Source organism: Frieseomelitta varia, unplaced genomic scaffold, assembly GCF_011392965.1.
Source record: "Frieseomelitta varia isolate USP_RPSP 00005682 unplaced genomic scaffold, Fvar_1.2 scaffold_565, whole genome shotgun sequence".
Lineage (NCBI taxonomy): Eukaryota > Metazoa > Arthropoda > Insecta > Hymenoptera > Apidae > Frieseomelitta > Frieseomelitta varia.
In genome coordinates, this window is record NW_025110329.1 from 145,337 (window position 1) to 163,878 (window position 18,542).

The following is an 18,542-nucleotide window of genomic DNA, read 5'->3' on the forward strand; positions in this document are numbered from 1 at the left end:
AATATATGGCTTATAGAATATACCTACCATTATATAAAAGATATAGTAATATATATTGGAAAAGCATGCAGTATAGAGAAACAATAAATATATACAGACATGAAAAGATTAGCAATTGTTGCACAACTATCCGGTTAGACAGTGCATTGCAAGCAAAACAACAGTACACCTTTCACAATGCACAATAAAGATCGTGACTTGTCGAACTGTCTGTGTGAACTCTGTCCGAAAACCTTGATCGATCCAAATCTTTGATCGAATCGCAATTCGACTCTTCTAGTATGGCGTATATATATATATATATATATATATATATATATATTTCGTTAAACAAGCATGATAATCGACAGCGCAATAATCGAATTTATTTGTTTTCTATTCGATGGTACTACTTCAAAGTCAAAATCGCAACGAAATTATCTTAATCGATTCTTTTATCAATCTTAAATATAATCCTGAGAAGTATTACATTTACAAAAATGAGAAAAATATAATATTTTTTGTAATTCTTATTTACAGCTATGGATCAAGTATGAATTATTCTTCTGAGAAATAATCTCGGTGCGAAATTGACAAAGAGAAACAGAAAAGGAATATTTATTTTTTTATTGTATATATTGCCATTGAATCAGAAATGAATCTACAATCGGCATTGGCTCTTTAACAAAGAAAAAATAACGCGGTTACATTATAATTCCTTTGTCTCTGTTCCTTTTCTTTGATAATGAGATTTTTAGACAATATAATAACATAGTTTCAGTTATAAAATATACTTTTTTGAGGGGAAAAATGGAAAATGAGATAAAATACAAGTAAATATACAATCAGCTACAACTTGTCTAGATGTTTGTTTAACTGATTTATACCATCGATTGATGTAATGTATTATGCTATAAATCAGGAATTAATATGCGACATAGCAAATGCAAATGCTACAATTGCGCAGCATGAATTATATAATAACAAAAATTGCTTGTAACATCGAGATAAGTTAAGCGCGTGTCAATGTTACGAGAAGAAATTTCTTTTGATAAGGTTATTCGTTGCGCAGAGCTTATAATTAATTACTTCTAACTGACATATATTTGCCGATAATAAATTTTATTTTAAAAATACTTGAGATTTCGAATTTTGAATGAAGTACGAGAAAATCCTAGATCAGTTTTTAACATTAACATGTGACACATTACAATTATTAAATACAAGATATTTATCTTTGAATCACAAATATCTATCAATCGCTGTCGAGTCTCTGAGAAACAAAGGAGAAATAACAATTAAAAATCTTTCGATTTGACTTTATATATTTCATTACATATATTCATTCGTTAATAATAATTAATTAACAATAATAATAGTCGACATATAATACAATAAGAGTAATAATTAATAAGAAACTAATTATCTTTTCTTTATGTGACAGCTGCCTCAGTGCCCTAAAGATCCTAACAATCCTACAGAGTTTATATATATATACTTTTTTTTTGTTCTTTTTTTTACTTTTGAAATAAAAAAAATTAATTCGAGAAAGATAGTGAAACATTTTGTGCTTCTATCATTACACATATGTTGGACATGTACGTCATCTTCAATGCTATCGATTACATTTCCCTCATTTTTTTTTTTATATTTTTTTTATCTTTTGTTAATCATGTATTAATAACAATGATTACTTTAATAGTTTAGATATATATAGAAATGTCTCAACATTTAAGCTCTTACGCAAAACTACTAATAATTTTGTTCTTTCCTTATATGTTATGTAATATTTGTGTTTAATATTAAAAAACCACACAAATCGCTTACCATTAAATATGGACGTCAAATCGTTCATAAAATTGTTGCGAAAATTACCATTTTTGCTAGCTGAATTTTCTACTAACTCATATTAATACGATTTATACGTATATAAAAAAGATTTCAAACATTTTTCTATGTTAAACGTGCAAATCGTACTTATGAAGAACATCAATAAATATTTCTTTAATTACGAAAGATAATTATATAATATGAGGAAAGCTCAGTTTCTAGAAATATGTATGTAAACATTTCTACGGAAATATTTTAACATGTCATGCAGCAGAATAATAATATCTATAGTAGTACTGAAGATATTTTCCAACAATAATTTGAAAATTTGATTATAATTTTTACACTTTACTCTTTAATTATTCGACAACAGTTGTATACGTCACCTCTATATCATTCTGAAATAATTTGCACGTTCTTAATTTTTTAATAAAAGCAAAAAGTATAAATAATTTTCAAAAATGGTACCAAAGTTAGTAAAAACTTCAAGCTCGGAATAAAAGCAAAGTAAGTTTTTTTTACCTTCAAAAATAACCAAAATAAATGTAAAATAAACATAATGGTCATCAAATCTTAAAAATCTAGTTTCAAATTATGCCATAATATTCTCTATACGAAACAAAGATGTAGTTTCCGCTAGAAATGTCGAGTAGTTGTTTTAACACGTTTGTTGTAATAAATCTACACTAATTTAAAGGTCAACTTCAAGGTAATCATAAATGTATGCTGTTGGTGGATTAGTAACGTCAGCTAAAATTTCAGTTGATGTCAGTTCAATGTTTGAATTGCGCCATGCATTAGTATCAGTTCCACCGATACCCAGACCAAGTCGTAAATTAGCCGGAGTATTGCCAATAACAAAATGGTCTTCGGTTAAAGGTAAAGCATCTTTCAACAAATGCCTGTAAGACATAACAAATAAAAATTTTGTCATTAACAACACAACTGCAATCAGAAAGTGCGTTAAATAATTACACTCAAAGACATAATAGTATTATATGATGCATTTACCAAATATTTTCATCAGCGACAATGTGTACTTTAGGTACAGGGAATCCATTAAATGGAGAAGCAACCGGTAACGTGTATGCTCCCATATTTTCAAAAATTATCCAATCACCAAGTTCCATTTCATGTAACATGATGTTTTCTACGACTTGATCCAAACCATCACAAGTTGGTCCCCAAATACTCGAGGGGTACATCTTTCCACAACCTTTCTGTTAATGCCAAAATATTTATTATTAAATATTTAATATTAAAAATATTGAATAATTTAAAATTCCATATTGTACAAACTATTTTTAAATACTCTGATTACTTAAAATGATTACCTTTAGAGGTATTGGAGTTACATGTTGATGATCATAAAGTAAACAATTGAAAGAGCCATAAACACCATCATTAATGTAATACATATTGTGCGTAACTGAATTTGGTGAATTTTCATCGCCACGTACTGAACGTTTGCTATGAATGCTTGTTGCGAGTGTAAATGCCGAGGCAACATAAAAACGGCCAGGTTCAGCGATTATGTGAACAGCATCAGCTGAAAATTGTAAGCAAAGAAAATTTATATTTAAATAAAACTATTATAAAGATAAGGTACAACATATTATAATCACAATACCAATAAATATCACTTACTACTAAAGAATTCGTCAAGTGCCTCATTAATGACGTTAGCAATTTTATCAATGCTAGTGCCTTTATCTCCGGGATAACCACCGCCAATATCTAATAGATATGGCTTAAAACCAAGATCAGTTGCTAAATCAAATAATATTTTAGATTCACGTATAGCTCGATAAAATACAGGTGGATCTCTACATCCAGATCCAACATGAAAACTAATACCGATGACATTGAGACCCAAAACGCGTGCAAGACGTAAAAGATTGGGTGCTTCATATATAGGATCACAACCAAATTTCATGCCTAACTGACACTGTGCAACTTCTGCATCGCAACGAATTCTAATAACAACCTAAAATTAAAATATAATGAATTAGATAAGATTATAAGTAAATATAGAATAGAATAAAATAACAAACAATATTTCCTATTACCTTGGCACTTGGATGAAGTTTCTTAATCTTATGTAACTCGCTTTCATTATCTGCTGTCATAGCATCAACTCCAACAGCAGCAGCATGACGAATATGTGATGCTGGCTTAGCAGGATTGGCAAAGATAATTCTTGATGAGTCTACTCCAACACTTAATACTTTATTAATCTCCGACTATAACACCGAACAATAAAAATCTCAATTAGATTGTTTACCTCGAATATCTAACTAATATTAATGACAAAGTATCAAATTACTTACTTTAGATGCACAATCAAAACCAATACCAAGAGCAGCCAATACTTCAATTACAATTAAATTATCGTTACATTTTACAGCTGAAATTTTATAATAAATGAGTTAATTTAACATGAGGTACAATTTATAATATTTAATATTATTTATAATTATCTTACCATAATAGGGACTGACACGTGGCATTTTTTCCTTCCATATTTGATGTTTACGAACAATATCTCCAATGTCAAGCACATAAAAAGCTTCTTCTTGCAATCCACTCAGTGCAATGTCTTTGATGACAGTCATAACATTTGACGCACTGTCCAAAACATGAATACGTTCATCCAAATTTGTTACCTTCATATTGACTATTTTGTAAATTTTTTAAAGATACTCTGTAGGTGCTAGGCAGCAAACTGAAATTATACAATTATTAGGTCATAGAACATTAAATACATCTGACTATTTTTTATTTAACATACGAGGCAGCTGTCAATGAGAATCGGGTGAGTCGTGAGGAGGCGGGTTAAGACAAGATCACTATGGGGGTGCTAGCAAAGCCACGGGGGCTCTGCGTTCAGGGCCAACTTCCAGTTGCCGCAGTTATCTACGCACCCACCAATAGACTGGCCTACCAGCCTATTGCAGATAGAACCCTATAACAAACAATATATGTGTTAAAGCAATAAAATAATTGTTTTATAAAAATATTTTTAGATCAAGTTAATTAATAATCAAGTGTAATTCTTATTTACATTTCTAGATTCAAATCATATCTTTAAAAAATCTATTAAGTATTAATCTATTGGTTCAAAAAGATAGAAAGCTTTAAAAACAAAAAAATGTATAAAAACATGATACTAATTTAGAAAAAAATTATTGTTTTGTAATTTTATTCAATATTCACATGGCATTTCTATAATTATTAAATGTAATATAAATATATATAACATAAAAATAAATATTAAGATATTTCATGAATACACTAAAGCATGGTTATGTTCTTGAACGACATTTATTTACACAGAAAAATAATATGTTTATACAATTCATTTATATTCTATGGATTAATACATTTAATAACACATGTCAAACACATTTTTTTATTGTCTGAAATTTATCTTATCAAATTTTATAAGAATTTTGAATTTCTTATCAGATACTTGAAAAATTCAAACTGAATTTACATTAATTTTTAAAAATAAATCTTGTTTAAATCAATTTCATCAACCTCTGATAAAAATATGATTACTATATCAAGCAAATATAACAATATCTTCTTAAAAAAAAAAATAAAAAAAAAAGCTTCTGGAAACTCACCTGGCGTTTAAAAGTAATTCTCGTAGCTTTTATAATACGTTTCAACAAAAAGACGTTAAAATTAAAAATTTTGAATTCACAATAATCTTTGATACAACTATCTTTATAATAATATAGAAAGAACACTAATATGAACAAAGAAAATTACAAATTTGTATCGTATACTCCTCTTTTATAATTGCACAAGATGTGCTCAATCAGTACAATATACAATGTACAAGAAGCACAATGGACAATCAAGAATAATACTGAACCTGAAGTAACTATTTGGGCCACTATTTATACGGGAAAGATAAGTATTATCAGGCAGCCTTTGCGTGGTACCAAGTCTACTTCATGGAACAAAGCTTATCTGACGGCCAAGAAATACGCGGTTCAGAGAGATCCAATTAGACATGGAGGGATAATGCACACGCCACTCAAAGATCAAGTCTTCATTGGGGGCATGAAAATACTATGTTTAATCTGTATTGTATGGAATTATAGATAACTATCATTCATCAAAATCAGATGACACATTTACTGATAATAGCTGTGTAATAGTTCAAATAGGGGTGTCTCACATTATATATGTTGCTTTCTTTTTTTATAAATACTACTTTTCATCAGAATAGAATTTTATATAATAAAATAAGTTCATAAATTTTGAAAATATATGTTTCGTCACACAATATAAGATATAATTCCTTAAAAATAATTAATATATTTTATTGTACACATTATATATACTACATATGTACAATAATATACTTAATTTATAGAAAATCTGAAGAAAATTTATATTAAAAGTAATTTGATAATTGAATCGCATAAAACATTCAAACAATGTATACTTTGATTAATTAATTGTAAAAATAAATAAAATTAAAGCACTTTAATACATTCTAGTTAAAAAAAAAATGTAACATATTGTTTGAATTATTCGAAACAAATATACGATATTACATGAAAATTGTGTCATTGCTATTGTTAAAAACGGAGACATCAATCTTTTGAAACGTGTTAACATATTGACATTTACATTATCACTCATGAGTAAGAAGTTCTTCAACTGACATATGGAAATTTTAAATAAATTCCTGGCATTTCTCGTTGTAACATTGGTTTGCGCAGGAAATATCAGGCCGAGTTAGGTAGCAGCAACTTGAAGATAACATAGCATCGAAATACAAACTGCTCTGCAAACATGATGTTAGCAAGTAGCAAGATGGTACAATGTTTGTAAAATAAGTTCATCGATTGTGCTAATACCTATTATACTGAATGAATAATTTGGATTCGAATCAATTAACGTCACTTGTAGAATAGATAAGAGTCGTTAAGAAAATCGTTATATAGCCTCGGTAGATAATAATACCGATTACAAAGGGAAATCGACAAAACAACTGTGAAAAATAAGGAAATCTTGTACGAAGAAAATGAAGGAGCTCGTGATCCGTTCGTGGAAGTATTTAATCTGTCGTTAAAGATATCATATGACGCTTGAAGCTTGCACAAATTCTGCAAGGACCACGTTGTGACTCATCGGTAAAATTTTCACGTGACAGGCTATAAGATGTAAATGTGACACCAATGTCGATTACATCGAATATGCCTTAGCGTGTGTACGTACCTTATCAAATGATCGCCACCCTGCGGGTCGGCACTCGGTTTTTGACGGAATGATGGAAGTTTTCGGTGACTGGATCTCAAAAATCAGTCAAATCGATCGATGAAGGTTGAAGCTTCGTTCGTGTTGCGACCAGTGCCTGTCGAATTCTCTCGCAACCAAGTCCCCGTTAAAAGATTCGCGAAAGAACATTCGTTTGTTCAGTCGTAACCACTCACGAGTTACGAGAGAACATCAACACGTAGTCGATTAACTCGTAAATTGTATTATAATTCGTTAAAACTCGGAGGACCTGGTGAAACCGCAGAACTTCCCTCCCACGGACACACCACCGAGCAAGAGCTCCCGGAAGGGTTCGTAAATGCATCCAGTCTGAAGCTCATTCGATCCGAAACGTAACTCGAACTTCGAGTTTTCGCACTTCGATTACCGTGTACAATCGATTACGAGATTTTAAATAAATCAAGAACGGAACTTTGGAAGTTAAATGAATTGAATTGCGAATCGACAATCAAAAATTGAAAATCACTTATTTTTAGATCAATAGAAATTAAGGCGTCAAATGAAATTTGAACAAATAATTTTGAAATAAATTTCTTTAAAAATATCGTGGCAAAAGATGCCATTTTGTTTCGTATTCTATCATCCATTAGAAGGTTAAAGTACTTTGAAACATTTTTCATACTTTTAATATAAATTTTCAATATTGAATATTCTCTCTTTTTATAATGCTAATAACTTATAATGCTAATGTTTATAACTCTTCTTTATTCTAGCAATAACCAAGCGCAATAACTAATAAGTGTCGTAATAAGTTCACAATTTATATCATGACACAGATTCTATGATTTTTATACGATACTATGTATAGTAAACAACAAACAAATTGTAGCATACACTACGATAAATTTCTACAATCTTTTAAAGGTTATAATAAAATTCAACTGATTATTAACATCAAAACAGAAAGTATAAATTTTTTTCAAAAACTATATATAATAGTTTTTAATTTTACTACTCTAAATATAATATTTAAGCACTAATAGAATAATACTGAAACAAAATTAAAACAAATTAATGAGAATGAAAAATGACACAATATCTGTTCCGTAGTACATAGATTAAAGTTATATTGATACAGATTCAATTTAATTAACTGTTTAAGTAATATAGGTACACATTTATTTTGTATTATAAGATACAAAATTAAGATAGAAATAAAATACAAATTTTCATAATTATCTTAATCCTTTATATAACATTATCTTTATAAACTCAAATAACACTTAAAATAGCTTTATTGAACATATTCAAGTTACATGTGTCAATGTAACAAATATAAATGTTATATTTTTATCCTGTAGGAAAGCATTTGTGTAATAAAAAAAAGGTTAACTATTTCAGTTCACCACAGCCAGTGTCTTCTCTACATTCTTCTTTTATACAGATTTAATCCCACCTCTTGTTAAACTACTTATATTACGTGTGCATATATGAAATAGTTCAACCAATGAAATTAAAATTTTAAAAATTTATATTCATGTCAACTTACTGTCTTTGTTTAATGTCTCAGTTACAAGAGCTGCGCCAGTAAATGACCTGACAACAGTTTTTACTAATACTACACAGCTAAAAAGAATTTAATTTTATTAATTCATTAAAATTATTATTATGCATGACATAAATATATAACATCATTAATAAAATAATACCTGAATATAGCAATTATTCCAGCTGGCATTAATTTACCAGTATTGTAATATCGGTAACCCATAATTCCACCAAGAACTGAAGTTGCTGCTATAGATAGTCCAATATTTGTGGGATCTTGAGAAGTTTGATAAGCTCCATAACCCAAAACAGATCCGAAAATAAGTCCAGCACCCAGAGAAGGAATTGATTCTTTAAAAAATTGTGATTTTTTATTGCTTACCGTAAAAATGTAATTTCTATTAATTACTTCCTTAATAAATAAAAATTATATAACAAAGAAATAAAAAATAAGTCATTAAAAATTATAAAAATAATTTTATAAATAAATATCTATTATATATAATAATAATAACTTACGTGCTTTCACATAACCAAGTATACCACCAGCCGCTACTGTAGCAGCATATATATATCCAAGTACGTCAGCAGGCATTTTGTACTGCACAATTACAGTTTTATTATTAAGTTCACTTCTTAAAAATTTATTTCGTTACTTTTTAAGCATTAGCAAATTATAAATGCTAAATAGAATGTACTTATTTTTGCACATCACAGCCGTGATGCATGTATTTTATAGATAGGTTATTTAATTTTTCTGTTATACCCAAACGATTGTTGCGCTATCTATCATAGTTAAAAATTTTATTATGTATTGACTATGGACACAAATACTAATGAAATATCATATCTATGTTAGTGATCTTACTTCTTGATCTAAATTTATTTTTGAACACCAATTATTTCATAACCAACTATATCCTGCAATAAAATGTATTATAATTCAAATTTCAAATCATTGATCAATATCAAATTATTTAAGTTACTTAGCAATAACTGGATTCTAAGTTTTTACATTTATACGCATTTTATATTCACAAAACTAAATAAACATTAAAAATGTAAATTCAATATTAAAATTTATAAGTTTATAAAAGAAAATTATAAATGAAATGAGAACTAATTTCTTTGGAAGATTATAAGCAATTTCTTGCTTTTAGAAGACAATGTCACTAATTTCATGACAAAAGAAATTTATCTAAAATGAATGTAAAAAATTATAATAACGATTCGTGAGAATATAATTGCAATTATATGTATTTAAAATTCAAATTCAACTTTATATCATATAAATATATATAACAAAGTATATGCGTATCCAGACAACTGTTTGCAATTGCGTAATCTGTAACTCTAATATCAATGACGTAATTATGACTACATAACAATATGCATTTTCGCGCAGGTAGTCTGGAAGCAATTTGCTCTTATCGTATTTAAGAATGATTTGACTTATGTAATAAATATAATATAAGATCAAAAAATCACATGAATGTATGTTGATAAATTCTTTTAACGCTACATATTATCTTTGGATTGAAAATTGCCTAGTCAGCCACGTCATCTACGATTAAATTCATTGCGAGCGATTGTCGACTACGATCTATGTCATTAGTTTTCGTAATACCTCTAGTTAGTCATCTGCAACACGTTTGCTAACATTCTTTACGATTTTGTTACATACTATGTTATCACAAAATATATTAGTTCGGACTGGAAATATACTTTCTTTAAATGAGGCAAAAACAAAAGCAAGTCAAAATCCTACAGATGAGGTCAGTTTTTGAATTTTTCATGAAAACTTGAGAAGTTTTCAATGTATCATAATCATAGGGATCATAATTCTCGAGGTTATGTCTGTATTGAAATTGACTAAAATACATTAATAATGATAGCTCACAGATACATTTCTTTTTCATTTTCTAGTTGATTGAAATACTAAAAATTGTACTTCGAGACAATGAAGGCACTGGCGAAAATCCAGTAATTGTATGATCACTTCTTACTTGTTATTTGTTTCTAAAAAGAATCTCTTAAAAAATACATTATTGTAATGGAAAGTTACTTATTTTCAGATTCAAGGTATAGAAGATAATGCATTGAAAGACATTAATAGAGAAGATGTTAAGATAACTGTGAAAGTATTTATTCCATCACCTGATGTAAACTTACTGAAAGAAGCTATAGATCAAGGTATGTGCTATAATTTGTTACCTTCAAAAGACATTTTTAATAACATATTATCGTTTATTATTTCTTTTCAGTCTGTAATTCTCTAAACATAAATGCAATTGAGTCTTTAGTAATTGCTTATTTAAGCAAGGAAAATCCAGAAGAATTATTAGCATCATTGAAACATCTGTGGATTGGAGTAGAAGAGTATGTGAAAATTGGCAAATTATCAAGTGTTGGTTTAAGTGATGTCAACACAAATGTGTTTATTGACTTATTTCAATGGGCAAATGTAAAATTATTATTATTTGTATTTTTTTTTAATGTTTACTTTTATAGTGTTCAATCTATTCTATATTATTTTTATTTAAACAGATAAAACCAAATATTGTACAAATTAGTTTAGCTACATGTTGTGTTGTACCACCAGCTTTGCAGACATTCAGTAAAGAAAATGATATACAGTTATTAACACATAATGATCCTGAACGTAAGTCTTATTCACATGTAGTAATAATAATAAATTAAATAATATGTCATTCAATTTTATGATTTTTTTACTTACAGAAATTCTATCTGAAGAAGATCTAAATGGAATATTCAATGCTAATACAAATTTATATTGGGTTACAAGATACCAAATTCATTTAAAATGTCGTGGTATTTTGTCTTCAAAGGGTTATTTAGTATACGTTAGCAAAAAAACAAAGTAATATTATATTTTTAGCAATATAAAAAAATGCCCATCAATAGTATTTACAATTGCAATTTGTATTTACAATTGGTATTACAATTTTATTTTATTATACACATATTATACACATTCGTTTGTGTCTAATTCGTTATTGTATTTCTAGAGAGATATTTTGTTATTTTGTATACAATAATTATTGAAATTATTAATTTTAATTAACAATAAGTTGATGTTCCTTGTGACATAGATTTTCTATGCACATTTATGGAAATAAACATCTATGTTACAGTTAGAGCAATGTGTTTTATGTTACTGTTATATTGGACTCATTTTTTTCAATTTCTAATTTTTTTTTTAGTTCTATACTACAATACATCACATATTGAATATTGAAATAGACTCGTGTGCATATAAATTTTTATTAATAGCTACTAAACTCAAAAACAAACACGAAACTGCAAAAGCGGCGTGAAAGCGGAGAATAGTGTTGGGCATGTGCAACATTTGAAATCAGTGAAAGAGATTTCTCAAATAGAAGTATAGTTAATTTTATCGAAACAAAACCAATGATAATGATATAATGTAATGTGTTACATTAAATCCAAAGCTAATCGTATTTTGTTCAATTGCAAAAGCTACAAAGAGAAGAAAAAAAGAGAGGTAATTCCTAAAATATTTCATTAATTCATTGTTAACACGTACATATATAATTTAGAATATGTAATTTCAACGCGTATCATACAACTAAAATGTTAATTTCCAAATCAGAAATCCGTGCATCTTTAAAAATCGAAATAAAAGCTTTTTAAATAATTTTTAAATTATAGTCTACTGAATACTTACTAAATTAATTTCATAAAATCTTGCGATCACAATATTTATACTTGTAATCTTTTCACGTTATTCGTTATTCGTTATCAATATTAATTAGCAGAAGGGAAATACAACAAACATAGTCGATCAAAATAAAAGCAACTGCAGATAAGTATCTGAAATCGTGTGATTCTTTATTCAAAGTCTCGTATTCAACTCTAGTTTGTAACCATCGCTAGCGGTAGCCGATCGGGAGTCGACTAAGCAGCAGGAACACAAGGAATCCTTGGTTTTATGTGTGTGTCCCACCTTCGTCGTCGTAGCCGCCGCCGCCGTCGCAGCGATCGTCGTCGTCGTCGTCGTCGTCGTCGTCGTCGTCGCAGGCCAGCTCGATATATGCGGGCCGATTTTTCGTTTTGCCACCGGCATGCTGCTGCCTTCGGATCTTTCCCTTTCCTGTGCGTTCTGTTACTCTGCTCCCGCTCTGTGGGCCCTTTTGCGTTAAGCCGCACCGCGTGGCACACGGGGACAACGAAACGATAGGATGGGATGGAATGGGATGGGATGCGATGAGATGGGATGGGACGGGACGGGACGGAATGGGACTGGACCTCGGGGGACTGCGGATAGCGTAAACGCTTCCCTCCGCTCTTTCAGTTCTTTCTCTCGCTCTCCCTTCCTTCTTCACCCTCGTTCTCCTTCGTTCTCTTCCTCGCTCCTTTTCCACAGCACGCACACCTTTCTGCGTTCATCATTCTGCCCTCTCTATCCAGCGTACGATCTATCGCCTTTACTCGAACACATTCGACACTCGTTTCTTCCCTCTTCCTCTCTTTCTCCCGTCTCCTTCGTTCCCTTTAACCGTCGCTCCTTCTTACACACCGCTTTCGGGATCGGTCTCTTTCCAATGCTTTTCTCTGTTCCTGCTGGTCACTGTAAAGCGGGCGGGGTATGCGAACGCCGCGATACTATGTTATGCCTGCGGACCGCGGGTCTGACATACTTTGTATGTTAATGCCACATAATGTCGGTTTTGTTCCTCTTTTCAGCATTTATTTGTTCGGGTCTTCGAAGCTTTAGCAGGGGCGCGCACGAACCATAGTTCGTACCGCGCCTCAATCGGGTATTTCGTGATCGGACTTAACGACTCCCTCTTTTTTTTTTTCCCCTCGCGCGAATGATCCTTTGCCATCATCGACGAGCGCTTATCGAAATTGATCCGGAAGTGATACAGTATCTCAGGCCGTTGGATTGACATTCATCCTGCTAGCATTGATTATATTGATACAACAGCACGCCCACTCATCGGCGAGTTAAATATAGAAATACTTTTAATCACCTTCATGATGAATTAAAGCTTAAGCCACCTCTTATCAGCTATCAGTGCTCCACACATAATCTTCCTGATGTTCCTGGAATTTCCAACACGTAGACCTGTCAAGATACGGTTCTCTCTCTTCTTTCATGTTTTCGTTTGAAGTGGAAACACGTCAAATCGACTCGAATTGCGTCGTATTCCACGATCTAGGGAATTAGCGCATCAAAAGATCGCGCTAGAGCCAACGCAACATTTCATCGTTGCGTAATTATGCAATTTGCGTAAGCCGCTACTAGTTTCAGCGAAATCCGGTTTTCTGATAATGAATCTCGCCAGAGATGATGCAAATTCTCGAACTTTACCAGCAAACAAAGTTACCTCGTCGTTTCTTTCTTACGTAAAATTGCTGACTTCTCACTTCGCTTACGTACTATGTACAGATTTATAAATATTGAAATTGACGATTGCAGAAAATCACACACCATTAATGTTTAGTATGGGCAGATACAGACGTCGAATAAAGATCCAATTCAATTATTCTTGCTTTACATATAAATAATCAACTAGCAATGTAGAAGGTATCGGAAAATATAAAATAGATTAGTTACAGGTAACAAAGAAGTTCCAAAAAAGTTTGAAATTAATTACCTTGATAAATACCTTGTATAAAGTAGAATTAGATCAAAAAGACGTGCAATAAAAAGTATTAAGCCAATTATTAACTGTCCTGATCAAAATCGACGATCTGATTGCCTTATCGCAGGTTATGTTTAAGGAAAATGCAACTAAAGCTGGTAAATTTGGCGGGAGATTAGAGACATCTTCTGTCCCAAAAAGGTAACCGTCATAAATTTCTCGGCGGACGAATTAGCCGACGGTGGCGGTCTCTGCAACAATTACCGAGAGTACCTACATACCCCGGCCGCATGCTGCATGTAATATAGACCTGTTGGAACGCGATCCCGCGTTGACAGGTGATGCAGTCGCGGAATTGCCTCTCGCATCGGGCGTATCTCACGGTGTTCGTGAGCAAAGTGCCTCGCCGTTGATGTTTCGCTAGCACACGGTCGGCCACGGACCGTGGGGGAGAGACGGATCGAGCAGGGAGAGAGCAGGAAAGAGAACGACAAAGGGAGCGAGCGAAAAGGTAGAGAAGCGAGGTACCGGCGGAGCAACACACAGAAGCGGCAGAGGGAACGGGTGCAGTAGCGAGTGCAAACGCAAAAGCGCCCTCGCTTGCTCCCGCGCGATGCAAAGACGGGATATAAATAAGCGGCTGTCGTTTGCGGAAGCAGAAAACGGGCAAAAGGACAGAAATAAAGAAGAAGTCGCAGAAGAAAGGGAGGCAGTGACAGAGAGAGGAATAAATAAGCCGGGGGCCGTGGAGAGCGAGAGGACGAGGCAAAAGTAGGAGCTGGAGCAGTAGCAACGGGCAACAGCAGCAGCAGCAGCAGCAGCAGCAGCAACAACCAGCAACGGTTCCACCGTTGACTCCCTCTTGCCGCTTGGACGACCAACGTCCCGATCTACTACTTTTGCGGTGTACGACCGTCCTCGCATTGAAAACTTTTCAGCCTGTGTCCTGTGCCTCCTCTACGAACGCGGCAGGTGTACTTCTGTCTCGTTATCCGGAAGGCCTCTTCCTCCACACGACAGCGACGCGTTCGAGTAGAAGTCGTAGATCACTTCGAGGATGTTTCGAATGGATTTTAAAGGACAAGTGATTTTGTCGTGGGAGGAACGGGACGGGAGATCCATTTAACGATCTCCGTAACGTTAATGAATGTATTAGGGCGGTAAATGAAAGAGCCGAGGACAAGGGGAGGAGTTGCGTGCCGACGAACAGCAACGATTCTGCGCATGCTCGCTGCGCAACGCGTCCAGGTACCGATTAGTTTAGATTAGAAAAAGGATATAAGATGAGACGGTAATTATGTATAAATCTCTCGTAGGTGGATTCTGCTCGATCTCTGTGTAACCAGAGGAGAGGAACGGTGTTCTTCCGGTGTTGCTGCGTTTCTAGAAATCCCCAGCCTCAGCGGTTGGATCTGCCGGTATCGCGGCGAGTTATCCACGACCGGATCTAGATACTATTCATGCTAAGCCGCATATCTGCATACGCATCGAGACACTTTTCGAAAGCACGTTACGCAGCAGCCGCAGTGGCACCACGTGCATACGAGAGGCAACCTGCATCCTCGGTGTGTGTACGGCGGGACGAGGCGACGCTCGCATGTACACGTACACACACACGTGCACACGTTGGCCGTATGCTCGCTGTGAAACAGAACACAACAGAACAGAACAGAACAGAAGAGAGCAGAACGGAACGGAACGGAGCAGAGCGGAACCGAATGAAACGGAACAGAAGCGAACGCAGTAGAGAAGCGCAGGCTGACTGCGCGGCCGCAGCATGTTTATTGGCGCATCTTGGAGTCTTAAATCTTTATGTTGTCTCCTCGACGGGGTCTGCTATCTCCCCTGTCCCATTGGCGGGATGGGAGGAGAAGGGAGAATCAGCACAACTACGGAAGGGGTGAGAGGGACGGGAACAAAGAGGAAACGAATCGGCACAGCCGTGGGTAAGCGAGACCGAGGAACGGATGAGTAACAAAAAGAAACGAAAAGAGGCTAGGGAAAGAACGAGAGGGAAGGAAATCGGGAGAGATATATCTCTTGAGTTGCGGTCGCGAAATCGAGTCAAGAGTCGGACAACCAACGACCAAGACGCATCCACTGCATTACGCACACAGAAGCCGCGATCTTAACGTGCCTCTAGAAATGGTCGTTTGCAGTTGTACAGAGAAAACCCACGTGGTGAAGGTACCAGGCAAGAATTATTAATGGCTGTAGGTGTCTACGAGCGCGAAGATTGCCGCTTTTAGCCAGATGTGATAGAAATTGCGTCATATGAGATTGACTCAACGCGCACCCCTTGTATCTATGCTTTTACATATTGCAACTGCCGATGGCAATTGACCATCAGATTGTAAATCGACGAATATTCTACTACAATTTGATTCGCTCGTAACAAGGATGACTCTTATCTGTGCAAAAATCTGTTTGTCTAAGCAAAGAAGAAGTATATGAGCATCTTCAATATTTGTTCAATACGTTAATTCTTTTAAACGTTGTAATAATAATATCCAGGGGAAATTGATTTTTATTCAACAATGAGTAGAATAGAATATAAATTACTTTTTTTAATATCGATTAAACCATGTTTCAGGCTATTTGAATGCATCATTATCTAAAAAAAATTGCAAAATTTGACAAGTTCTACGAGTTTCATAATTAATTATTAAGGTATGGTAAAACCGTATTCGTCTTGATTAAATTGAAAAAAAAAAAGCTAAATCTTAATGTAGATAAGTAAACTAAATATAATAGAAGATATTGATTAATTGTTTTCACAGAAATTAAACACAAGAACTGCGGGAGTTAGAAAACCGACGCTCGTTGATAAAAGGAAATGGTTAACATTTTTTGTTATCTTAATTAACAAGGGGAAGTGGAATGCACTGGGAAGGATAATGGTTTGTAGACGGTTCGCAATAACGGCCGTGGAATCTCGTAAAATACAATTAATTATGAAATCAATATACCGCACCGAGCTTTATGGATAATGCGGCTTGCCGTTTTTTCATCACGCGATAAAAATATGTTGAAGCAAAGAACTTATAAGCTCGATTAATCATTCGTTCTATGAAGCGTGAAATTAATATTATTATATTATAATGATACGTTGAAGTAAACATTTACAAGCTTGATTAATTATTCGTTTTACACGAGGTTACTGTCATTTAAATCGTGATTTATATTTAGTGTTGGTAATATGAAATACGAATAACGATCGACACAAAAATTTCTGAATTATTGCAGTAAGGAAGACGTCAAGCTGAAAACCGCTGTTTCGGTAGGGGGTGTCTGTTACCATCTCTGACGAACGTTGTACGACTCCCACATGTGCACGCGTGCACGCGTGTATTTACTGTACGCGCAGTACCCTATTCCCGGTACGTAAGGAAACGTGGGCGTGAAGGTACTTTCGTGCATTGCTGCTGACATAACAGTGGGTAAGAAACCAACAACGATAGAGTGTTATCAGAAACGTCGAAGGCGGTGTTAAGTTTATGGCTGATACGTGCCGTTTATCGGTCTATGCTACGTTTAGTTAATTAAACGGCACTGCAAACACGTGCTGATACCATCAAGGAAATATACATATCACCAGCCAATGTGAAAGATGCGTGGAAAATGAAAAAGGAAGAGAAACTTGCGGCCGTCTGTTCGTGTCAAGCGGCGCTATGAATAAATGCGCTGCGATTTCCCCTTAATTTACACGAGGTGGCGCCACTGCAACATAAGTAGTCGCGATAACTGATCGATATGAAGATTTGGGAATTTACGTGTCGCTTGATTTCAATAGGCTAATACAGTCTATTAGTACAGTCTACCGTGAACTTTGATCGAACGCATTCGATAAAAAAGAACAATCTCCGTGACTTCGTGATTATCGTATTGTATAGTTATTTTTACTTTGATAGAAGGTTCTCATCGAAAAAAAACACTGATTATACTAGTTCCTCGATTTGCGTGGTCGCGGCGTTTATTATATATTTGTTACATATTAACGAGTTGTATGTTACTTAATTACACGTGCCAATTATATCAATTCTGATCTTTTTTCTTTCTTTTAATCAACTTGCAGCGAGAAGAGATCTTATGCATAATGGATGACGTTCGTGCACGAGTCAAAGAACAAGTTGAGTGGAAAGAACGAAGCGAAGGGTTGATGTAGCCAGGAAGAAATTCCTGGCATCGAGGGGCCCGTGTGCGCGGCGGACTTTGACGATCCCTTAAGTGAAATATCATTGACAATCACTCACGTGAGATCTTTATCGGCTGGTAACGTGATCTCTGACCCCACCAAACTCGGGAGCAGTT

General features: G+C 33.7%; 4 protein-coding genes and 1 long non-coding RNA gene across 11 annotated transcripts; 2 read left to right on the forward strand and 3 right to left on the reverse strand.

Moving 5' to 3' along the window:
* Window positions 1–1,499: 1,499 nt before the first annotated feature.
* Window positions 1,500–7,408, reverse strand: LOC122533997 (ornithine decarboxylase-like). Of its 3 annotated transcripts, none has more exons than XM_043664235.1 (9): window positions 7,051–7,408; window positions 4,601–4,774; window positions 4,295–4,534; window positions 4,140–4,216; window positions 3,879–4,052; window positions 3,457–3,796; window positions 3,144–3,358; window positions 2,821–3,029; window positions 1,500–2,711 (listed from the first exon to the last, which is right to left on the reverse strand). In XM_043664235.1, the coding sequence occupies exons 3-9, from the start codon at window positions 4,479–4,481 to the stop codon at window positions 2,501–2,503; spliced, it is 1,413 nt and encodes a 470-aa protein (XP_043520170.1). In that variant the 5' UTR covers window positions 4,482–4,534; window positions 4,601–4,774; window positions 7,051–7,408; the 3' UTR covers window positions 1,500–2,500. The 3 variants fall into 3 exon arrangements, with proteins under 3 accessions (XP_043520170.1, XP_043520172.1, XP_043520171.1); XM_043664237.1 differs by lacking the exon at window positions 7,051–7,408 and adding an exon at window positions 5,693–5,711; XM_043664236.1 differs by lacking the exon at window positions 7,051–7,408 and adding an exon at window positions 5,439–5,673.
* An 868-nt stretch (window positions 7,409–8,276) lies between these two features.
* Window positions 8,277–9,346, reverse strand: LOC122533998 (transmembrane protein 14C). Its single transcript, XM_043664238.1, has 3 exons — window positions 9,118–9,346; window positions 8,760–8,949; window positions 8,277–8,676 (listed from the first exon to the last, which is right to left on the reverse strand). Exons 1-3 carry the CDS (start codon window positions 9,191–9,193, stop codon window positions 8,586–8,588), a joined length of 357 nt encoding a protein of 118 aa, XP_043520173.1. The 5' UTR covers window positions 9,194–9,346; the 3' UTR covers window positions 8,277–8,585.
* Window positions 9,347–9,989: 643 nt separating this feature from the next.
* LOC122534001 (glutamate--cysteine ligase regulatory subunit) lies at window positions 9,990–11,762 on the forward strand. 2 transcript variants are annotated; one of them, XM_043664247.1, is made up of 6 exons: window positions 9,994–10,373; window positions 10,525–10,587; window positions 10,674–10,791; window positions 10,863–11,062; window positions 11,146–11,260; window positions 11,338–11,762. In XM_043664247.1, exons 1-6 carry the CDS (start codon window positions 10,284–10,286, stop codon window positions 11,481–11,483), a joined length of 732 nt encoding a protein of 243 aa, XP_043520182.1. In that variant the 5' UTR covers window positions 9,994–10,283; the 3' UTR covers window positions 11,484–11,762. The 2 variants fall into 2 exon arrangements, with proteins under 2 accessions (XP_043520183.1, XP_043520182.1); XM_043664248.1 differs by lacking the exon at window positions 10,525–10,587 and having other exon boundaries at window positions 9,990–10,373.
* A 688-nt stretch (window positions 11,763–12,450) lies between these two features.
* LOC122534002 lies at window positions 12,451–14,519 on the reverse strand. Of its 2 annotated transcripts, XM_043664249.1 has the most exons (3): window positions 14,256–14,519; window positions 12,957–14,158; window positions 12,451–12,847 (listed from the first exon to the last, which is right to left on the reverse strand). In XM_043664249.1, exons 2-3 carry the CDS (start codon window positions 13,030–13,032, stop codon window positions 12,570–12,572), a joined length of 354 nt encoding a protein of 117 aa, XP_043520184.1. In that variant the 5' UTR covers window positions 13,033–14,158; window positions 14,256–14,519; the 3' UTR covers window positions 12,451–12,569. The 2 variants fall into 2 exon arrangements, 1 of the variants encoding a protein (XP_043520184.1); XR_006307814.1 differs by having other exon boundaries at window positions 12,451–14,138.
* Window positions 14,520–14,671: 152 nt separating this feature from the next.
* LOC122534003 lies at window positions 14,672–18,227 on the forward strand. 3 transcript variants are annotated; one of them, XR_006307817.1, is made up of 4 exons: window positions 14,672–15,479; window positions 15,548–16,901; window positions 17,012–17,671; window positions 17,770–18,227. It is a non-coding gene; the product is annotated as an uncharacterized LOC122534003 (long non-coding RNA). The 3 variants fall into 3 exon arrangements; XR_006307816.1 differs by having other exon boundaries at window positions 17,012–17,142; window positions 17,478–18,227; XR_006307815.1 differs by having other exon boundaries at window positions 17,012–17,131; window positions 17,478–18,227.
* Window positions 18,228–18,542: the final 315 nt, after the last annotated feature.